The 22,241-nt window shown below is 41.7% G+C and overlaps 2 protein-coding genes across 13 annotated transcripts in view; one reads left to right on the forward strand and one right to left on the reverse strand.

Moving 5' to 3' along the window:
* PARP4 (poly(ADP-ribose) polymerase family member 4) overlaps positions 1 to 11,499 on the reverse strand; it is a 69,530-nt gene extending 58,031 nt beyond the window's left edge. The window contains exons 1-4 of one of the 6 annotated variants that reach the window (XM_039873064.1): positions 11,274 to 11,499; positions 9,734 to 9,784; positions 7,271 to 7,390; positions 1,196 to 1,328 (exon numbers count right to left, since the gene is read on the reverse strand). In XM_039873064.1, the coding sequence (XP_039728998.1) occupies positions 1,196 to 1,327 (132 nt within the window). In that variant the 5' untranslated portion in view covers position 1,328; positions 7,271 to 7,390; positions 9,734 to 9,784; positions 11,274 to 11,499. Of the gene's footprint in view, positions 1 to 1,195; positions 1,329 to 4,954; positions 5,424 to 5,562; positions 5,726 to 5,796; positions 5,819 to 6,076; positions 6,230 to 7,270; positions 7,391 to 9,733; positions 9,785 to 11,273 lie in introns of those variants that run through there. The other 5 variants (XM_039873063.1, XM_039873062.1, XM_039873067.1 and 2 more) reach the window with 5 other exon arrangements.
* CPAP (centrosome assembly and centriole elongation protein) overlaps positions 11,107 to 22,241 on the forward strand; it is a 39,457-nt gene continuing 28,322 nt past the window's right edge. For 4 of the 7 annotated variants that reach the window (XR_005654976.1, XM_039873068.1, XM_039873073.1 and 1 more), the window contains exons 1-5: positions 11,711 to 12,131; positions 15,581 to 16,092; positions 16,616 to 16,766; positions 19,683 to 19,970; positions 21,544 to 21,655. Coding sequence is in view for 6 of the 7 variants with exons in the window: in XM_039873068.1 (XP_039729002.1) it covers positions 15,649 to 16,092; positions 16,616 to 16,766; positions 19,683 to 19,970; positions 21,544 to 21,655 (995 nt within the window). In the remaining variant the exon portion in view is untranslated. Of the gene's footprint in view, positions 11,240 to 11,683; positions 12,132 to 15,580; positions 16,093 to 16,615; positions 16,767 to 19,682; positions 19,971 to 21,543; positions 21,656 to 22,241 lie in introns of those variants that run through there. The other 3 variants (XM_039873071.1, XM_039873070.1, XM_039873069.1) reach the window with 3 other exon arrangements.

Below are 22,241 nucleotides of genomic sequence, written 5' to 3' on the forward strand. Positions count from 1 at the left end.
ACACGTGCAAGCACAGAGCCCTGAGTAGCCACAGACGGCACACTAAGTACGTTCTTCTGGATTGGCTTTCCCACTTAACAGTTTACGTTGGGGATCGTTCCTTGTCATTACATATCGTGCTATATCCTTTGTTGTAATAGCTGCTGTGTGTGTTTCAAAGGTTTATATATTGACAAAACAACTTATAAAAAGGCTACACTCCCAGTAGGTGAGTTTCTAAAAATGAGATACCAGGCTGGCATTCTCTACACAGAAAGTAAACTGAGAGAGTGTAAGAGGTGTGCTCATCATCCACAGAAATGGTCAGATAGGTGAGAAAAGCCGTACAGGAAAGTAATCCTGCCTGAATTGGAGGGAGACAGGGCATTCCATTTCTGATATTCATGGGCAAACCGCCAAATGCCAGAGAGGGACCGAGCATCCAGCTGGAGTTGAACATGCTTCTCAGAGCAAACTGCCTCCCGGTCGGCAAGCCCAAGGCTGTGGTCCAGGGAGGGTAGGCTGAGGGGCCTGACAGTCGACTGAGTGGTGCAGGGAAGAGCACTGGGTGGGGCAGGCCTGCGCCTCTGAGCCCAGGGCTAATGCCTTCGAACTTTGATTTTAACTTCTTATGATAAGGTGGTAAAAAAGAGGGTAGCCCTCATTATTTTCAAGATTTCACCTCACTATGAAATTTCATATCTAAACTGTCAGCCTACAATTTAAGAGAGAGAAGGTAGGTCCTTTCCGCCTTTAAATAAACACACAGTACAAAGATCAATTGACATTGCACATTTTTCTTTCCGTTTCCTTGAGCCACATACAGATATAGGTGTCACTCCAGTGCTGACATGTTGGTGAGTGTCTGTACAGAGTGTTTTTTTGCAAATGCTGTGCATTCTAACTTTCCTCCTTCAGGCACAGATTTGGCTGGTCTGAAATTATTTCAATTTATATCCTCTTTTGTGCTCTCTTAATATCAGATTCACAGGGCAGGTGGGACTGTCCTACAGCTCACACGAACGGGAAAAGATGAGGCAGGGTGGTCTTTGCCTCTCCGCCTCTCTCCAGCCCCGCTTCCTGCTGGCAATGCTGCTTCTCCTGTCTTCGCTGACTGCCCTGCTGCCAGTTTTCCCTGCCGATTCATCTCCCCATGACCTGAGCTGCCTTCACGAACAATGTCTGCCAATACAGCTCATAGGAAATCTGCAAATACCTGGGAATTTAATATAAAAGAGACGTTTCCACCATTTTCCTGGATGTCAGTTTGTAGCTTTTTCTTCTGTTGGCGAGGTAAGTGCTTGATATTCAAGCAGAAGGTACAATTCGCAAAGACTCCCATGGTCATCCTGCAGGAAAAGAAATTTCAGGTTAGAGCTCTAGGGGTTCTCCTCTCAGTAGCTGTAAATGATGGTGACTTTAGAACTGTTTTATAAGAAAACTGTGTGAAAGTTGGGCATTATTTTTTTAAAGATATTATAATCATATAATCACGAAAGTTGAATATTATCTAAGTTTGCAATATGTATGTTGGTTTTAGAATAATTTCTAGCTTTCATGGCTGATATAATATCCAAAAACCCTTTTGTAGAGACTCATAATACACATTTTATTGAAAATATAACAGATTTGACAATTACAGATCAAGTGATTTAAGAATACAGAAGCATTAATTTCTAAATTAAAATTAACATTATGCAATAATGAAACTATGGATTTTTAGATATAAGTCTTCTGTAAATTCAAAGAGGCTTATTAGTTATGATGTGGGTTTCTGTTAAGCCATTTTGGAGATAAATTGAACAATTTGTAATAAAAATATATAACATATTTAAATGGAAAGATTTATACACACATTTGAAGTTAATTTCTTTTACATTCCCACATAAAAAGAATTACTTCTAAGAAAAAAAAGTATATTTTGAATCAAAAGAAATGTGTATTTTACATTAAACTAATAAATGGCGAGATACTGGGTTTAATTCACAGTAGCTCTGTGTCAGTTTTTAAGAACCAGTCATATCAAACAGGTTGCCCAAAGTCAGCTGGGGTTTGGTGAAAAGCGGATCCGGGTCTGATGTTTAAGGTTAGTGAGCAGGTTCCTAGCAGGCTCGAGGACAGCTGGGCGGGGCCAGTCTCCAAGGCTGCCTACTGAGCGCAGTCTCATTAGGGCTCTGCTCCCCTTGCTCCCCCTGCCCGAACGTCCTGTTCTCCAGGCCAGCTGAAGTCCCCACTCTTAACCTGAGCAATGGTGCCCATTCCTCGAGGCCCTAATGCCATCTGTACTCCGACGTGGCCTCTGTCCCCAGCTTCATCCTGCACCTCTCTCTCCCTCTTCCCTGGCCAAGCTTGGTCGTTGATGGCTTCGTGTTAGAGCAGGTAGACAGACGGATACGAGCAGGAGGGTGAGAAACCCAAAGGGCCCACGTGTGGTCGCCATGAGCCCTGAGGCCCTTAGGGGAACTCAGAGCCCACAATACCCTGACCCAGAGACACAGGTGGTCTTTCCCATAAAGACATGTGCACAGATCAGGCCCCATTCACCTTTGGCCTAATTCTTCCCTCATTATACAGCTATTATAATAAATTGGCATTGCGGTTAAGGCTGTACCCATCATGCATCTGACGCATGACAGTTCCGTAAAACCCAAACATGGCGAGAAAAGGGGTGTCTCCTTGATTCTGAGAAACCACCTTCTTTCCACGAAGAGACCACCCAGGATTATGAATACTCCACCCTTTAGTCAGATCTAGATAAATCCTCCAAACCCACAGGATAGGGCCTGCTCTCCTGTCTGAGTGTGTACTTTCGCTCTCAAGAGAGTACTTTTGCTTCCCATAAAAGGCTGTTGCTTCGTCACCTTCCCTATCCGTGAATTCTTTCTCGTGACACTGACAAGAACCTGGTCACCTGTCCGGTGACATTCACACATGCTGTTCCTTCTTGCTGAGACACTTTCCTTCCCTATCCTCGCCCCACACTTGCATATCTTGTTTAGGACCTAGCAGCATCTGTCCAATGAATGGACATATTCGGGGTTTGCACGTTTTCTCTTGTGAGATCTGGTTAAACTAAAGTCTCTTGATTTAACTCTGACTTTTCATGGCATTAATATTCACTAATTTCAAATGTGTTAACTGTCTTTTACAGTCTAATTGATTCATTATCACTTACAAATGGGAGAAATGATGATAGATTCTGTGAAAGATAACAGAATGCGCTACTTAGGTTAATCTATCTCGCTCTTAATCTCTGACAGTTAAAAAACAAACAACAAATGAAACACTACAAGTCTATGACTCTAACAACTTCAGGACAGTCTCTATGTAATGTAACTGCCGGAGCAGGAGCAGGAGCAGGACCAGGACTAGGCGGGCTGATGTGGGCGTGGCTGCTCAGCTCCACCTGTTCAGATCTGTCCTGGGCAAGTTCTTAAGTCCTTCCACCTGGCCTTTGAAAAACTGTTTTCTAATAAAAAAGTAATTCATGCTCACCTTAGAAAATCTGGAAAATACAAAACTGTACAACAGCAAAATAATCTCAAAACCTAGGAGCCATGTTAACATTGCTTTTTTCTTATAGGCTTTCTCTAGGTGCATGTACAGTAACAGACTATATTAGTAACAAAACTGAAATTATACTATATTCACAATACATTCCTGCCTTTTATGTCAGCACTTTATCTTTAATATTTTATCATTAATATTCTTAGAAAATACTTTTAATACAGGCTATCTTAGATATGTACCATAAATAAATTATTTCTATATTGTTGGGCAATTAAATTATTTCTAAATTTTGGTATCAAAAATAAAGCTTCTGGGTACATCCTTAGATGTAAACGTTTGTTGGCAACTCCAGTGACTGCCCTAGGAAACAGTCCGACAATCCTAACAGCACTGAGTCAAAGAGTTTATGTAATTTTTATTCTTAAGTTATGTGGCTTTTCAATTTTAAATTGTATTACTCTTCAGTTTTGCTTAAATTTCCTAATATTAAGGAAATTACTGTGTATTTGTATTTCTAAAAATAACTCCTCCTTCCCAAGTTAATCACTTTGAAGAAAAATTTAAAGCAGCCACAGTGGTGGGAATGCATTAAACCAGATCATGGTGATGGTGCACAACCTAGTAAATTTATTAGAAATCTTTGAATCATATAACTAAAATGGGTGAATTTAACGGTATGTAAATTATACCTCGATAATGTTGCTTTTAAAGAAGCACCTATAATCTCTCTACCCCACTGCTCATATTTTTGATATTATTCTTGCCTGTATCATTACACTTTATAAATTATTTTTATAAAACTGTTACTTATTAATATTGTATATTTGATTTTATAGCCAGTTTATCCTAACTTTTAATGAAAATTTTCCCATGTCACTAAATATTCTTTGAAAACATTTGCAGTGGCTACATAATCTTTGTGTCATTTAACTCTTCCCCAAGTCATCAGATATTTGGTTATTTAAAATTATTCATTATGAGAAATATACTTTGAGGAAAATCTCCATACATTTTTGGTCAAGTTTGTGTCACCGTTTCCTGAAAACAGATGGCCAGAAATGGACCTACTGGATCCAACAGTATAAATAAATTTTTAGCCCTTTTTTGCAGTATGATGTACCGCACATATAATTTACCATTTTAACCATTTTTAAGTGTACAGCTCAGGGGCATCAAGTCCATTCACGCCGTGGTGAAACCAGAGTACGAACACTAGAACATAAACTCCTGGCCCATCTTGAGCAGCTGAGAAACTAACACTGAGAGCCTCACGGGATTTCCCGTCTGGCCTTTACTTCTAGTCCCTGCCTGTCTGTCTGTCTGCAGGCCCCCTACTTAGCAGCTTCCTCAGACAAGCCCGGCAGTCAGCTTGTTTCTTCCTCCTTCCCAAGCTTCCTCCAAACACCAGTCAATTCACCCCGCCCCCTACCCTCGCCCTCCCGCCCCCGCCGAGTTTGTTCCTTACCTGACAGCCTTCGGGCTGCCCTAGGGACACAGCCTCGCTCCGGGAAACCTCGGCCTTTCCCACCCGAATTCCTACCACTCTACGCAGACACCGTGGGTGCAGCTGGGCGCCTCCCTGGAGCCCTCCAGCATCCCATACAGACCCTGCCTTCTCCGCACCAACCCCAGGCGCAGCTGCGGTCACTACCTCCTCCTTACACTGACAGTTTCTCTCCGAGGGCAGATCCCATGCAACGGCTGTGCCTAGTTTATCTTTCTATCCCTACACTCCAAGGTACACAGTAAGCATTCAGTAAATGCTTGCTTACTAAAAACTCACGCATCCATTAAAGCCTAGGATTACAGAAGAGCCTTTCAGACACGACTTGTGTATTTGGGGCTCAAATGGCATCAACACCCACTTCCCTAATGGGACTACTGAACCCCTGAAGAAAGAGGCCACCCTCTCTGCTGCTGCGCCAACTAAGGTGGCTCTGAGCACACGGACGGGTCCTAATAAGTGCTCATTGAATTCACGATCAAGTCAGGGCGCCGAGAGGATCTGCAACGCGCTCACATCGGCGTGAACTTCTTCGCTATCACGCTACGTTTTCCAGCTCTTCTGCTTACCGTCATCTTGCAGCCCAGAGTAGAAAAGCTGAACTCTGGGCAACGCCCTATTTTTCTAGAAACAGATTTAACGACTCAGCCCCCGCAGAAATTATTTAACTAATTTCCGTGTTTTCCACTTTGAACTTCAACACATTAAGCGTTTCTATCACGGCGTTCCCAACTGCTCCTGAGGTCGGATGATGATTATTCACGCAATTCCCGGACTTTTTGCAAGTTTGCTTTGAAACTCAACTTTCCGAAGACAGGCCGTTCGGCGCGTGGGAAACAAGAAACTCAGAGTCCCACCGTGAGCCGCTCCTTCCCGGAGACCCGCCCGAGCGCCGCGCCCCGGGCGGCCCCACCGCGTCCCCTGCCCGCGGGCGCACGGGGACCGACGCAGGACGACGACTAAGGACGCGGCGCGACCAGCGAAAGCGCAGCGCCCCGTCGAGCCCGCGCCTCCTCCAGGACCCCAACCCTCGGCGGGGACCCTCCTGGGCCCACCGGCCGCCACCCCGCGGCGCCCACGCACCTGCCAGAGGAGCCGGCCCCTCCCGACTCCCGCTGCTCCCGGCGCTTCCGCCTCCGGCTCTCCGGCTGCGGCGAGGACGCCAGGCGGGGGCCAGTGGGAGGCCCCGAGCCCCGCCCCCCGCCCGGAATGCCGCTGCGCGGGCATTTCTGCGACGGGCTCTGCGGGCTGTCCCTTTCAGCACCAGCCCCGGGGGGAGGAGTTTTTCAGTTTCGTCTTCCGGGCAGGATGTGGCCAATGAGGGTGACGCCAGAGTCGGAGTTTGGGAAAAGTGGGTGGTGATGCTGCCATTTAACTGAGAAATGGGGAGTCCCGGTAGCTGGAACGAAGCAAGTTTCCGGAGCGTTTGGGACTGGGGAACAGGAGGGCAACATAAAGAGTTTAGGACTTCCTAGGTTTGGAGTTCGCGGTCCAGTTCTTCTGTAGTTAGAGGTAGAGATCTGCCATTCCGGAGAGGTGGGGCTGGAGATTCACCGAATAGAAGGTAAAGTAATAGGAAAGAATAAAATTCTCCAGGTACCGAATTAAATGAGAATAGAAAAGTTAAAAAAAGGTTTGGGATCCAGACTGTACTACAGGCACACCTTGGAGATATTGCAGGTTCAGTTCCAGACCACCACAGTAAGGCAAGCATGGCAACAGAGCCAGTCACAGGAGTTTGGGATTCCTAGTGCGTACAAAAGTTATGTTACACTGCTTTGTCAAATGGGACAAGGGTCTCAAGGTTTGGACAGTTCTTCCTAATTGCTATCCTTACTACATGTTAAAATGTAGCACAGTAGTTTGCAGAGGCAGCTGAAACTGGATGAACTTCGCTGGAAACCAACCACATAAGTTTAGCCAAGTTCAAAGGGGAAATCAACATTTAATTAACTAAATCCAGATAAGTTTAGCCAACTGTGAAGGAATCAGCATGTAATTAACCAGTGTACAGAGGCACAGCTAAGCCTCCCTAAGAGAACAGCTATAGATGGGACTCCCCGTCTCCCTTACTTGCTGCAATAAAACTAAGGCCAGCCATGTCTCACCCTCAAACAGAACATCCCGAGCGAGGAAGCCCTTGAGTTTGGTAATAACACTAATCTGTTAAGTGTACAATAGCAGTATGTCTAAAAAATGTACATACCTTAATTAAAAAAATGCTTTTGCTAAAAAATGTTTGTAAATCTAATTTTCAAAGTGCTAAAAAGTGCTTACCACCATCTGAGCCTTAGGTGAGTGTAATCTCTCTGCTGGTGGAGGGTCTTGCCTTGACACTGACGGCTGCTGATTGACCAAGGTGGTGGTTGCTGCGACTTGGGGTGGCTGTGGCAGTATCTTAAAATAAGACAACAGAGAAGTTTCCCTCATGGATTGAGTCTTCGATTGACTCTTCCTTTCAAATGATTTCTCTGTAGCATGGGACGCTGTTTTATAGTATTTTACCCACAGTGGAACTTCTTTCAATGTTGAGGCTGTTTTGATTTTCTATCCACACTACTAAAACTTTCTCCACATCAGCAATGACTGATTCACATTATCACTCATGCTCACTGGAGAAGCACTTTTACTTTCCTTTAAGAACTTTCCCTTTGCACTCACAACCTGGCCAACTGGCGCAAGAGGCCTAGCTCTGAGCCCATCTCAGCTTTGACATGCCTTTCTCCCTCAGCTTAATCATTTCTAGCTTTTGATTTAAAATGAGAGACGTGCAACTCCTCCTTTTATTTAAAAAAACCCCATGATCCATCTATATGTTGTCTAGAAGAAATTCACTTTAGACCAAAGACACAAATAGGTTGAAAGTGTCTTTTGGCTACTATTCTATGCAAATAGTAGCCAAAAGACAGCAGGGAAGGTTACACTAATATCAGACGAAATAAATTTTAAATAAAAAATTCTTACAAGAGACAAAGAACATTATATTTTAATGAGTCAATACATCAAGAAGATAGAACAATTATATATATACATCTAACAAGAGCCCCAAAATATATGAAGCAAAAATTGACAGAATTGAAGGGAGAAACTGACAGTTCTACAATAATAGTTGACTTCAGAACCCAAATTTCAATATTTGATAGAACTAATTGTAGAAGATTAATAAGGAAATGGACCACATAAACCAATGAGACCTAAAAGACATGTACAGAACATTCCAGAACACAATAAGAATACAGATTCTTTTAAATGCACAGGGAACACACTCCAGGATAGACTGTAATAGGTCACAAAGCAATATTCAGTAAATTGGAAATAACCGAATCCTAAAAAGTACATATAATACATATAATACAATTTCGATCTCAATGGAATGAAGCTAGAAATCAGTAACAGGAGAAAAACTGGTAAACTACCAAATATGTGGAAATTAAACAAAACACACTTAAACACACTATTGGTCAAAAAACAATTCACAAGTGCAATTAAAAAATATTTGGAAATGAATGAAAACAAAAACTTATGGGATGCAGTGAACGTGTTCAGGGGGAAATTTATAGTTCTAAATGCCTATATTAAAAAAGGGAAGACTCCAAATCACAACCCAACTTTACACCTTAAAGAACTAGAAAATGAAGAGCAACCCAAACCCAAAGCCAGCAGAAAGGAAATGATAATGATCAGAGCAGAGACACATGAAATAGAGAACGGAAAAACAGAATCAATGAAATGATTCTGTTAGTTAGTTTTAGAAAAGATCGACAAAATTTTAGCCAGACTAAGAAAAGTGGGAAGACTCAACTTATTAAAATCAGAATTGAAAGTGGGGATATTATTGCCGATCTTATAGAAATAAAAAGGATTATAAGAGAATCTATAAACAGCTGTATGTCAACAAATTAGAGAACCTAGATGAAATGGAGAAATTCCTAGAAACACACAAACTACCACCATTTAATCAGGAACAAATAGAAAATCTGAATAGATATAACAAGATATTGATTGAATTAGTGATCAAAAACCAACCAACAAAGAAAAGCCCAGGACCAGATGGTTTCACTGGTGAATTCTACCAAACATTCAAAAATGTCCCTGACAGAGGAACCACTTAGTATTTTAAGGAATGGCTAGTGGAACACATGTGAAAGAAAGGTTTTTGGCCAGCTCTGCCACTTGCAGTTAAGTAATACACAAATCACTGGTAATTTCGTATTTGTGGAAAGTAAATGTGCTGCTTTAAAAATGTGTAGTATGGGCAATACCTATAAAAATGTCTAACCAATGTACTATGCACTCGAAACTAATAATAAAATAAAATGCTAAAAAATGTGCAATACGGAGATGTGAAGTACAGCATAGGGAATATAGTCAATAATATTGTAATAACCATGTATTGCATCAGATGGGTACTAGACTTATCAGAGTGATCACTTCATAAGTTATATAAATGTCTAATAACCATGTTGCCCACCTGAAACGCATATATCGTGTATGTTAACTGTAATTGAAAAATAAAAAAATTAAAAATAATTAAAAATGTGCAAAAAGCTATAGAATGCTTATAAAACCATGAGACAATGATGTAAAAATCTCAATTACTGTTATTTTCAAGAAGAAAGTAAAAACATAGGTGTGACAACTATTGTGATCACAGGTAGAAATCTCCTTTCCATTAAACATTATTGCTCAGGCATTCTAGAATGTAGTAGATGTGATAATTCCTTCATTGTTTAGACTCACAGGTTTCCATGATCTTTCGCTGCAGGTCCAATGCACCATCAATAGTCCTATCTATATTTAAAATACAAGATTAAAAAAGAAAGATATCTTTTAGTATCCAACACTGCTATCTAAATTTTCTGTACTAAGCTAAAATCCTAGGTATCTGAGATTTGTGGCCTTGGTGAAGAACTCCCTTTCTTCTCCACAGAAGTGGGCTATGGGTTTTCTTACCTTAGTCTGGAGGCCAAGGACTAGCCTTGCTCAGCGTTATTGCCCTACCCTGCTCACCCTTTCTAGCCTGGATGATATGGGCATAGGGATCATCCCTCAGCCAGGCTTGCAATTCTGCCCTCTCCTGACAGAGAAATCACTGATGTCACTAGTCCGGCAATGAAAAATTCTCAACTCTCAGAACAAACTTCATACAAGATCAAGTGTTAAAAATAATTTCATCAAATAATTTGAAAATAACAGTATTATTTTGTAACTTGTAAAATTATTGGCATGACGTGTAAAGCTAGGCTTTGGCAGGCAAAGTGAATTCATCAACAGCTGAAGTCATGATAAAGGTGAAAGCATCATAATGGATATGTTTGTGGTGGAGTGTGGTGATGGTTCCATGGGTGAATACTTCTCCAAACTCAAGTTATCTACATGAAATATGAAATTTTGGGTGTCAATCATACCTCAATAAAGTGGTTTAAAAAAACAAAAATACCTCCTGTTCATCAAAATTTTATATGGTAGGTATCATGCTTTTTATCTACTTTCTTTTAATCTTCTTGACAATCCTGTGAGGCATTATTATCATTCCCATTCTGCAGATGAGAATCCGAGTTTCTAAGAGGTTGAGTGCCAAAGCCTATAAAGCTCTTTGTAAGTTGTAGGATTTGATCCCAGGCCTGTTTGACTCCAAAGCATGGGCTCTTAACCACTACATTACAATGCCCTCCTGCCTCCCACGATGGCATAAAGGATTATAGGCACAAAAAGTAGAGGATATTGTGTCTATCTCAAAAGTTACACGTTTTTAAGAAAAACGAGACTTTAGGGTATGCTGTCAAGCCAAATACTATCATAAATGAATAAGACTTGGGTCCCCTGAAGGTGTGTTATCCGGAAGTTTTGGGTTTTGGTTTCCTCACCCACAACGACAATTAAAAGAAAAAAGCAGCAAAACTAGAACTTTAGGGAAGAGGGGCTAAATTTTTGAAGTAGATAGCAGAACAATTTGGGGGTGGGCAAATATGTGAAAGCGTTTTTAAATTATCTTTATCTAGTGGTAGTTTGTTTTAGCTGCGGTAACAGCACGATTCAATTGCCTTCTTTAAATACTTCACGTGTCTGTTACCCGACCCGCACGAAACCCGGGCATGCGCACTCCCGGACCTTACAGCGCTGCCTGCGCAGCGCTCCGCAGTGGCGATTACGAACTTTTTGACTTTTTCATTCATTGTTCAAAACGAAGCTTTTTAATACATGACGGACGCAGTGCCACGCCACGCATTAGTCATAGGAGAAAAGGTGAGTGGTGACGATTTGGGGACTGAGTTCTCACCTGGTTACCTTTGCCTTATGGAATAGCGTGGCCGACGGCTCTTTTTGTCCCTTTACTAAGCCACACTCAGCCAAAGCGGAGAACAAAGACAGAGAAACCGCCAAAATAGACGGACCGTAAGCAAAAAGCTCCTTTCCCCTAATGCCTCTAAAAGCTTCGGTCCCTCAGATTTAGCTGTCTCCGAGTTCCCGCCATTTCCTCCTCGCGTCGGCGCTCTCCCAGTTGTCAGGGGGGAAGGGTTTCCGGTATGTACCGGAAGTTCCCTCTAGGAACAGTTATCCCTCCAGCCGAGGCTCCGGCGGAAGACGCCCCGCCGGGAATCTCCTAGGTAACGTCGGTCGCTGTTACGTCACTGGCAGTAGTTGCGTGGGTCCGACGTTTCCCGCGCGCAGGCGCAGAGCGGGCCGGTGGGCACTACATTTCCCAGGAGCCCTCGGGTCAGGGGCGGGCTCCGGCCGGAGGCGGTGGTTGTGGCGGCTCTTTCGTAAATGCGGCGGCGACTCCGGCTTGGGTTTGAGCGGACTGCGAGCGGTAATTCGCGGGCGAAGGGAGCCGGGCAGCGGGAACTGAGAGGCGAGGACCGGCTCCGGGCCTCGGGCGAGTGTGGTGGGCGCCGGGAGACGTCAGGCCGTGGCAACACCTGTTCCAGGTTAATGCTGTTTTGCGGGGAGCCTGCATTTGTCACCGCTGTGGTCTTGGCGGTACTGTAAGCTGATGTCAAGGCGAACGGGACGCTGGCTGCTCGAGAAGAGGGCGCAAAGCGGCCTTGCTTTCTGTCCCCCGCAAGGGCCGGCCTCTTGCACTGTGTCCAGGTGCTTGTCTTCAAAGCTGCGCTGTGGAGTCGTGGCTTTCCGGGAGGTGCGTTTTGGGGGAGATAAACACCTCCCAGACCAACTCGTTACTTCTCACAGTCTCACGGCTTCGAGTTGACTGCTTGTGTCCACTTTCCCCGCTCAGGGTGCAGAGAATTTACCCCCGCCCCCAACTGCTTTAAAGAATGTTTATGGAGCACTCTTTGGAGCCTTTAAAGCTGTCTGTTTCGGGGTAATTTTGAGATCTGGAAAAGCTGAGTTCACATACTAATCGGTTCCAGGCATTTTGCTAGATGACACTGTTCTAGGATTCTGCTTCAGAAAATGGAGAAGTATCTTCAGTGTGTGCCGTACAGTGCAATGAAGCAACAAGGGAAACAAATCTCTTGTTTAAAATTCCATTAAATCCAGATGTTTGACCTAATAAAATGACATCATCTGTCTTTAGTTCTTCAGTTACATTAACCACATTTCAAGTGCTCTATAGGCATATGTGAGTAGTTGAGTGCCATATTGGACAACACAGGTCTATGTAATTGTAACTTTTGTCTTTCTTGCTCTGTCTCTTATGCACTGCTCTGCACTTCGTTAGTTGACAGTATATCTTGGATGTATTCAATATTTCCATATCAGCACTTAATGAACTTGTTCTCTTTAACAGCTGCCTAATATGAATACCATAATTAGCTGGTCCCAAGTTAATGGACATTTAAGTTACTTTCAGTTTATTACAAATGCAAACGTGTGTCAGTATAGCACAAAATTGATGAGTCAAAGTTTCTGTGCATTTACAGTTTAGATAAATGTAGTCAAATTCCCCTCCAAAAAAGGTAGTTTTGTTCCCAAGTAAAACTTCATGAAAGAGTTTCTTTTTTCCACAGAGTGTTATCAAATTTTTAGTCTTTGCCCACTGAGTGTGTAAAAAAAAAAAATGGTATGTTGTTACTTCTTTAATTTCTATTCAGTTGAGTCAGGATGAGCCTAGTTTAATGTTTGGGCATCTGTTTTTTCTTGTATGTCTTTTGTATACTTACATTTCTTAGACACTAAATTATGAAGCTAAGTACATGTTTGTGTGCCTTCAAATTGCCATTTTTTATTTCCCCTTTGTTTATATATATTTTGTTGTATTGATAAAGTCAAGATTCATGACCGAAAAATAGTGAGATGCCATGTCACTTTGGTACTAGATCTCTCGTCTCTCAAAGACATGGCTGTAGTAGTTCTCCCCTCTTTCCATCATCAGCTTTTATTTTTTCTGTCTTAAAAAAAAAATCTATCCTGCTTCTCTGTGCAGCCCCTATTCTGCTGATTTCCTTTTATGACAAAACTCCTGGAAAGACTTAGGTATACTCACTGTCTCCAATTTCTTGTTCTCTCATGTATCCCCTCCATTCAAACTTTTGCCCCCTCCTCAAGCTTCTCTCATGGAAGTTATGACCTTTGCTTTGCTAAATTCTAAAGTCAGTTCTCAGATTCCTCACTTGTTATCTATTAACAGCGTTAGCACAGCCCTTTATTCCCTGAAACACTTTCTTCACTTGGTTTCAAGGACACTACACTTTTTACATCTCTTTCGTCTCCCTCAGCCCCTTAGTGATCTCATCCGGTGTCTTTACCATCTGTACGGTGGGGATACCCACATTTGTGCTTCACAGCCTTGGCCTCAGTGTAAATTACATTCTTGTGCCCAGCTCACCACATGCTGTCTCTACTGGCATGTCTGATAGGCATCTTAAAATGTCCTAAATTCAACGCTCAATCCCTTAGCCCCCCCCAAACCTGTTTTGTCCCATTTTCCACACTTCAGTTAATGGCAAATCAGTTCTTCTAGTTGCTAAGCCAGAAAATTTTAAGTTATATAAGGGGGAGGATCCCAGTGACCCCTGGAGGTTCCGTAGACAATAAAGAGGGCTATTGTCTAGTCTGAGCGTATGAGGTTCAAAACGGGGTGCTCTTTGTGGTAAAGGAAGGGAAAATAATCTAGAAGCAAAAAAGAACAAGAAGGAAAGCATACTCTACTTCTAGGCCCAGCGGTGCAAGGATATGGGCTACAGAGGAAGAAATGTTCTCAGGAAGATGAGAGAAGAGGTTAAGGACAGTAGGAGATTTTGCTGATGATGACAGTGAGTGTTTTGGCATTGAGGATGCTTGCGAGAGAGAGACAGAATAAGGCGTGTGCATAGAGATTAGAGTGTAAGAGATAAAGCATGGCTTGGGAGCCAGGGCCTTCTCATGGTGACTGCTGTAAACAGGCTTGAGTGCATAAGGAAGTCAGTCCTGGAGAATTCACGATGGGTAGTGGATTTCCAGAGGACTGGGGCATCGGCGAGGGCAGCCTGCAGACTGAGCGGCTGGGTCTTCCTCTGCCCTTCACAGCTGCACCACTTGCTCCTTATCCTCCACCAGACGCTTAATTTTATCCTCTAAGTGAAGACTCTTCACCCCATCTAAATTTAAAGTCTCCTTCCCCCTCGTGGCTTTTATTTTTCTCCCTAGCACTTACTGTTTAACATGTTGCATAATTTACTGTCATGTGTGCGCATTTTCCCCACTAGACTGACTTAATTGGCATATACCCAGTGCCGAAAACAGTATCTGGAACAAAGTAAGAAATCAGTAAATGTTTGTTGTGTAACATCAGACTTTGTGAAGTCCCATTTAAATTTGTTACACAGTGACAGTTACACTAGGAAATTGGTTATTTCAGAGTGGGATTCATACAGCATAGCTATCCTATGGTATGAACCAATGTAATTTTTATTGTTGAACATTGAATGAAAACAATATGATATTGGATTTGTCTTCAATAGTATAACCTTAGTTGTGATTTAACTTTAACTTCAGAAAACAATGATCAAGTTTCTCCTTCCTGCCGGGGATGGATGGGTGGTGAATATACAGATATCTTCAAGGAACTCACAGCTGGGTAGATTATGGACACAAAAGCAAAATGCCACTAACGATGGGATGAGTGCCAAAATAGCGCTGCCAGAGACCTCTGGGAGCCCAGATGAGGGACTGCCTGGTGGGCGAGGGGTTAGAAGAGAGCGAGGGAGAAAGGGACAGTGAGAAACAGGTAAAGCCATGGGATGGTGGTGACTTTTGTCCTGGAAATATAGCTGGGCAAAGAAGCAATGTTAAACTAGGGCCAGAAACATGAAGGTGCTTAATGTGGGAAATGTCTGATATTGATGGTGGTTTTTTTCATTTGGTAATCAAATAACTTTGAAGGTGCTTTAGCTCCCATAGTTTTAGGTCAACTCATCTAGCACTTGTATAAAATCATTAGCAATTAATGATTAGATCAGAAGGTGACTTAGGTTTTTGATCCACCCAATTCGGATATTTAGGACTTAAAAAACATGCAGCTTAATGCCTAACTGCTAGTTAAAATCTTTTGCATATGAAATATTTAGTAGATTTTTGTGCTAGATCTAAGCTTGGGTAGAACAGCTTTAACTAATACTTTGTGTTGGCTGCTTCTTTCTACAGGTGTTGGAGATTAATAGCTCTTAGCTTTTGCGTTATTTATATACAATAGTGTCTGTCACTGGCCTAAAATGTTCCTGATGCCAACCTCTTCAGAGTTAGACAGTGGGCAGAACTTCTTAACCCAGTGGATGACCAATCCTTCTCGGGCTGGAGTCATATTAAATCGTGGATTTCCTATTTTGGAAGCAGACGAAGAGAAGCGAGCAAGTGTGAACACTTCCACTGGCTTTCCTGTTAAAGCCACACATTTTTCAAATAGCTTCAGTTTTGTAAATGAAGAAGATTCACTTCATGAAGAACAGAAGTCGGAGTCTAACAGCCCTTACAAACTACAGTCAGATTCATCTGAAACGCATGCAGTCTTTCCTTTACCTAAAGAGGGACCACAACCAGTGTCGTGTCAGGATGCTCCTGCACCCTGGGAAGTTAACAAAAGTGACTTTATCTCAGATCTTGCTGGTGAATTCAAAGATGTGGCTTATAAAGACCCGCTTTTTAAAAAGCTTGAACAGGTACAGTAGAGTTTGGCCTGATACATATTTGTGTTATTGCAGGTTTTTGTTTATGATGAAAAGTCGCCAGTTTTAGGTCCTCTTGTTTCTTCCCCTTTATTGTGAAATGCTCAAAATACCAAATTTTGCTTTTTGTCTAATAATGAAACATTAAAACATGCTTAATGCGTAAGATAATATAACTCTTAAGGTAACATCTTTAAATTTCTACCTCATTTGGTAAAAACAAAATTAGAAATGGTTGATCAGATATTAGGGGGAAAAGTTGGTCATACATGTACGGGTACCTATCCTATTTTAAGAACCAAAGGATTTATATGACTCTTAGTCGAGATAGTTAATATAAAAACTTGGAGTTTAGAGTTTTGGTGGCAGATTTAGTTACTTAGAGATGCCTCTTTGATACTCTTTATTAGGGAAGATATGGGGAGGTAGGTGGGAGGGAGTAAGAAAAGTGTCAGGAGCAAAGGTCCATAATGAAATGTAACGTGAGTTTAATAAAGGTAACTTTACATTTAAAAAGCTGAAAGAAGTGCAACAGAAGAAGCAGGAACAACTGAAGAGGCAGCAGCTGGAGCAGCTGCAAAGACTCATGGAAGAACAGGAGAAGCTGCTGATTTTGGCGTCTGGGCCGCGCACTCCCCCGGGTGCTTCTGCCTGCCCGGGGCCTTCAGGTAGGCAGTGCTTACCTTCTCACCTTGAGTTGTTGGGCACGTTCTTTCTGTTTTTGTATCATATGTTGCAAACTTCAATTTCTTTCGTGGCCAGGCAGGTAACTGTGCAATGGCGGTATCATATAATCGAGACATGTGGAAGCTGTGCTATTGTGCTATTCTGGAGCATTCACATCCTGCTTAAAGGCATTCACATTTATATAAAATAGAACTTAGAAAGACCTAGTAGAATAAAAGCCCTAGAGCTCGGTTGGCCTAAGGCTCCTGGTTTACGACCCCTGCCTGATGAATGAAAAACTTGCCTGGAGCAGAGAAGTAAATATGTATAGAAGCCACCCTTCTCAGCCGAAGAACCATTCCAGAAATTTTGTCTGTCGCAGTATGACAGAATTCTTTTGTCATATGCTAGATCAGTTAATAGCATGTATGTGCTTATCGGGAGGAAAACCTGTTGAAATGGGATCTGGAGCAGTGAGTAGTTCTGAGATTTTTTGACCATGCTGCTTAGTAATGAAAACATTTTAAATCATGACTCATAATTTCAAAGAAATTTCATAACCCCGTCCTTATTGGTGTGCCTGGCATGTAGCAAGGATGTTTTCTATTCTGTTTATTCTTTGTCTAAAAAAAAAAAAAATGCAGTTGTGACTTGTTCCCTCTGATAGAATTACTAGTGGATTGTGTTCCGCAGTTTGAAAAACAGTGATCTGGGGCAGCATGTGTGCTGCTTGATGCTACCTTTGAAGAGACACACTTTGCTGATTCAGGAAAGCACCTGTCTTGTTGAGAGGTTGCACGGAACTTTGAGACTACAAAGAAAAGATGTTGACAGATGCGTGTGTTAAGTGTGGCTGGATGGGACTCGGAGTGGTGGTGGTGGTGGGAATGGGAGGTGTAGCAAATGAAGAATGGTTTAGGGAGTTGGGATGTTTATCGTAGAGTATAGCAGGGGTCCCCAGCCCCCGGGCTTTGGACCTGTACCAGTCATGGGCTGTTAGGACCTGGGCCACACAGCAGGAGGTGAGCAGTAGCAAAGCTTCATCTGTGTTTGCAGCTGCTCCCCAGTGCCAGCATCACTGCCTCAGCTCCACCTCAGATCCATCAGGCATCAGATTCTCATAGGAGCACCAGTCCCCGGTGCCAAAAAGGTTGGGGACCGTTGGAGTATAAAGAACATAGTGTGTTTCTTGAACTAGTTGAATGGTTCAAGATTCCTTTGTGGCACCAGGGATCGGCTGCAAATACTGATGAGGCTTCGCTTGCTCTCCGCTGCTCCCCTCCTGCTGTGTGAACAGGTTCCTAACAGGCCACGGACCAGTACCAGCCCGGGAGTTGGGGACCCCTGCTTTATGGAATCCATAAGAAGAATCATCAAGATCACCTAAATAACAGCCCGTGATACTTTTTAAGGTAGAAATCACCATTAGAGCAATAGGGAAGCAGATTTCTAAGTTACTAGTATGAGAACTCACCCCGTTCAGTGTGGATGGGCACTTTAGGGAAGTGGTGCCCATGCTTTTTGGCCTCAAGACCCCTTAGCACTCTAAGCTTTGAGGACCCCAAGAGCTTTTTTATATAGGCTGTAGCTATTGATATTTCCTGTATTAGAAATTAAAACTGAGAAATTTAGGAACTAATTCATTTCAAATATTAACTAATTATGTGTTATCATAAGTAATTTTTTATAATGAAAAAACTTCTAAAAAATTATAAGAATAGTACCATTTTGTATTTTTGAAAATAACTTCTGGCTTGAAAACTCAGCTGAGTCTCATGTCTACTTCTGCATTATCACTTGAGTTATGTTGTTTTGGTTCAAGTATGTGAAAAAGAAATCCAGCCTCACGTGGATATGTAATTGGAATAAGGAGGGAGGAGTGTTTCAATAGCTTTTTCAGATGATTGTGGTTATTTCTTTAATACTGTACCCAAACTCAACAAATGGTTCTTTCTTAGTGGTTATTCACAGGATGGAATCTGAAATGATATTAATGAATTTTTCATACTCTATTACATTAAAATATATTGGAATATTGGCATGAATAAATCATCTTGCATGATTTGGTAAAATAATATTTAGATAAGGAATGTATTATAGAGTTAAGGAAGGTCGAACCTGATATTCAATGAGGATCTACATGAATTCAGTTTTATTTGTTGATTAGGAGTGAGGTAGGTGGGTGTAAGAGATGGGTACCATGGCTGTTTACGAAACACTTCCCACAGTGTCTTCACGTCTAAGTTTAGTTGAGGCGATCAGGGAGAACTGAGGGGCAGTAGCAGAGTTTTGAGGGACTGTCGCAGGAGGCAGATGGCTGGTGTTGCCCCCTCTAAGAATTATATCTTAGAGGTACATAGAAAGGGACTCTCTCTGGTTATTCAGTTATTTCAAAAGCTGAGACTCAAGAAAAAAAACAGGCAAAAAGTAATACAGGAAATTTAGAAACTACAGACAGATACAAGACAAAAGTCACCCATAATTCTACCACCTGAAGAAACCAAAATGTCAACGTTATCCAAGGGGAAGATACTTTATCTGCCGTGACACAGAGCACGACCGTTAGGAGACAGTTCAGATTGTTGAGCTGTGTGCGTTGGTGCTGCCTGTCCAACTGTGTATCCTGGGCTGCGGAGTGGACCACGCGGCAGTGCTGCCATGGGTCGCGCTTGAGTGGCCTCGTGTCCACTGTCCGCACCTGAGTTGTGGTATAAACGTGTTCTTAATAGAAATTCTGCAGGGGTCGCTTTGGACTTTTAAAATTTCATGATTTTGTTAAACACAGTTTCCTAATATAAAGAGGAAGAAATGCTTTTAGCATTTTGGAGAAGACTTTGTGGTAGGCTCACTAACAAGCAAAAGAGAACGCGTTGCAGGGAGATGTCTCCAAATCAGCTTTGTCGGTTTTCTTCAACAAGGTTCCACTCCACCGCCTGATGGTCTGAGCCAGAAGCCCAGGTCCCCAGGAAATTCAGCCTCTGTGGAGATGCCCGCGCCCGCCTTACCTCCCCGTGTCTGCCAGAGTCAAACCCCAGAGCAAACATCCAGTGAACACAACAGCTTCGGTAGAACTGCTCATCAAAGTTTTGTCTCAACTTCAAAAAGGGGTGCTTCTCCCAGTTTGTTCTCTGAAGCACAGTATCAAGAAGCACCTGTGGGAAAGAGTGATTTGGAGGAAGAAAAACGTATCCATCCTGTTGTAGTAGGTGAGTTACTTATACTTCTCTCTTCTGTGCTTAACCAAGAGTGTTGCCAAGTTGTCCTGAGATGGGAATAGTCCCTTCTGCGCTTTTCCCCTGTCCCCTTGCCTAGAAGCGTGAGGCCCTACACGCTGCACAGCCACTGAACCTGGATAGACCAGGACCTGGACACAGCGTGTGGCTTTCCAAGGACTGCCGCAGTCCATGCTGGCGTCAGTTCTGTGGGCACCGTTTTTCTTGAGAACTAGGAGTAATTGGAGGTTGATGTAAAACATGTGTGGTATGGTGGGGTGCATGATGGAAAGTGTAAAGTGTGAGAAATGGATTGGTGATGGCAGTTATCACTTATAAAAAATGCTCCAAACCCAGAGACATGGTTCGTCTGCACCGTACCCCTGTGTTCCCAGCACCCAGCACGTTCCTGCCACTGAACTGGCACTCAGGGTTTGCTGGTCTAACTCACGGGGCTCCCACGCCATTCCTGGTATGTTTTTTTCCTGCGTGTTCTTTGTTTTTCTGCGCTGCCCCTATTTCCACATTTTATAATCACAGACTATTGTATAATAAGCTGTATTCTTTCCCATTCAGCATGGAAAATGCTCGTGGTACGTCCCGTGTCTTTATAACCATGATTTTAATGCTCGCCATCATTATGCTAGTCAGGTAGTAATGTCAGTGTTTAACATTCTTTGCAGTAGTGCTAAGTGCTTTCCAGTATTTTAATCTTTAATTTAATTTTCAATTTTAATGGTGTTCTCATGAATATGTTCTTTTGAGCTCACAGTGAAAATTATAGCTACTATGATGAAAGGTGTCTGTGCTTACTGCTTAGGATTGGCCACCTTTGTGCATGATACCTCATTCCCAAGTTAGAGTAAATCCTTGGTGTGGAAGGTCAAAAGTCTTTCTGGTTTTTAAAACAGTACATTCCCTGACCTTTTATTTTAGAAAATTTAAAACATCTAAGAAAAGTTGAAAGACCCTGCAGTGATTAGCGGTGTGCCCACCACTTAGATTGAACAGTTAATTTTTTGCCGTGTACTTTGTATGTTTGTGCATGTATATATATGTATGTATACAAACACACAGACACCTTTATCTGTATCTCTGTCTACATCTATATATAGTTTGCAGGTAATGTGCAGATGTTATATCATTTCAAATATTTTAGCATGCATCGAGTAAAAAAGAGGACATTTTTCTGTATAACCACAATACTGTTATACCTAGGGACATTAACCATAGTTTTGTAATATTTAAGTTTATTTTAGAGTTCTTTTTATTATACCAAAATGTCTTTTAAAGTTTTCATTTTAAAGAAAACAGGATTCAATCAAGTTCATGTATTACATTCAGGAATTTGTTTTAACTATTGTTTTTTAATTTAGAAAAGCCCACAGTTCCCCCCGACCAATAACATTAACCTTTTGAAAAATGTTGTGTTTTAATTAAGGTTTTGTAGTTTTCTTTATCATATTAAAGAAATTCTTGAGAGTTCTGAAATCTTTGGTATACCTTACTTTTAACTAATTTTTTTTTAGCATAGTAACTTGTAAAATTATTCTAATTTTTATCATAGGTGGAGGTATTTTACCATGTTGGGAGAAAATGACGGAACAGATTGAGGAAAGGAACGATGTAAACTTTAAAAAAACCGGTGATTCCTCAGAAGTGGTTAATATTGAAGAAAGGTATCATCTATGTTAAAGGGAATAAGAAATGTGGTAATTTAATGCCATAGCCATCCATTATTATTGAGCACTTCTTTGTTTGAATGATTCACAGTTTTCCTGTTTTTGCTTGAACATGCTTTTATGTATGAGGTGAAGATATAGCCTGTCACATTCTGTCAACAGCAGGAAGAGGTTGGGGAGATATATCAGTTTAAGTCCCTCTGACATTGTATTGGACGAACTGAGCAGAGTTTTCTTACCTAAGAAAAATAACTGGATAAGATTATTCTCTCAAATAGGTAAATCTTATTTTGGGGAAGAGAAAAACAAATTAAATATTGGAGTCTCACATTTGGTGTTACTTATAAATTATAGTCATGTAAATCTGGTTACAAAATTAAAATTTTTTATGACAGATTAAATATCAACTTGAAATAGTTTATTATTTTCTTAAGTATTTGAAATATTTTAATAAATGTTAAGGATGGGCAAATGGCTTTTGATCATTGCTCTGCTTACAGTAAGGGTCTTTTTCTTCATTAAAGAATGTGTAATGAACTATTTTTGAAACAGATTTTAAAGTTATATAAAGAACATGTTACTT

The sequence above is a fragment of the Pteropus medius genome, unplaced genomic scaffold (genome assembly GCF_902729225.1).
Source record: "Pteropus medius unplaced genomic scaffold, Ma_sr-lr_union100, whole genome shotgun sequence".
Taxonomy (NCBI): domain Eukaryota; kingdom Metazoa; phylum Chordata; class Mammalia; order Chiroptera; family Pteropodidae; genus Pteropus; species Pteropus medius.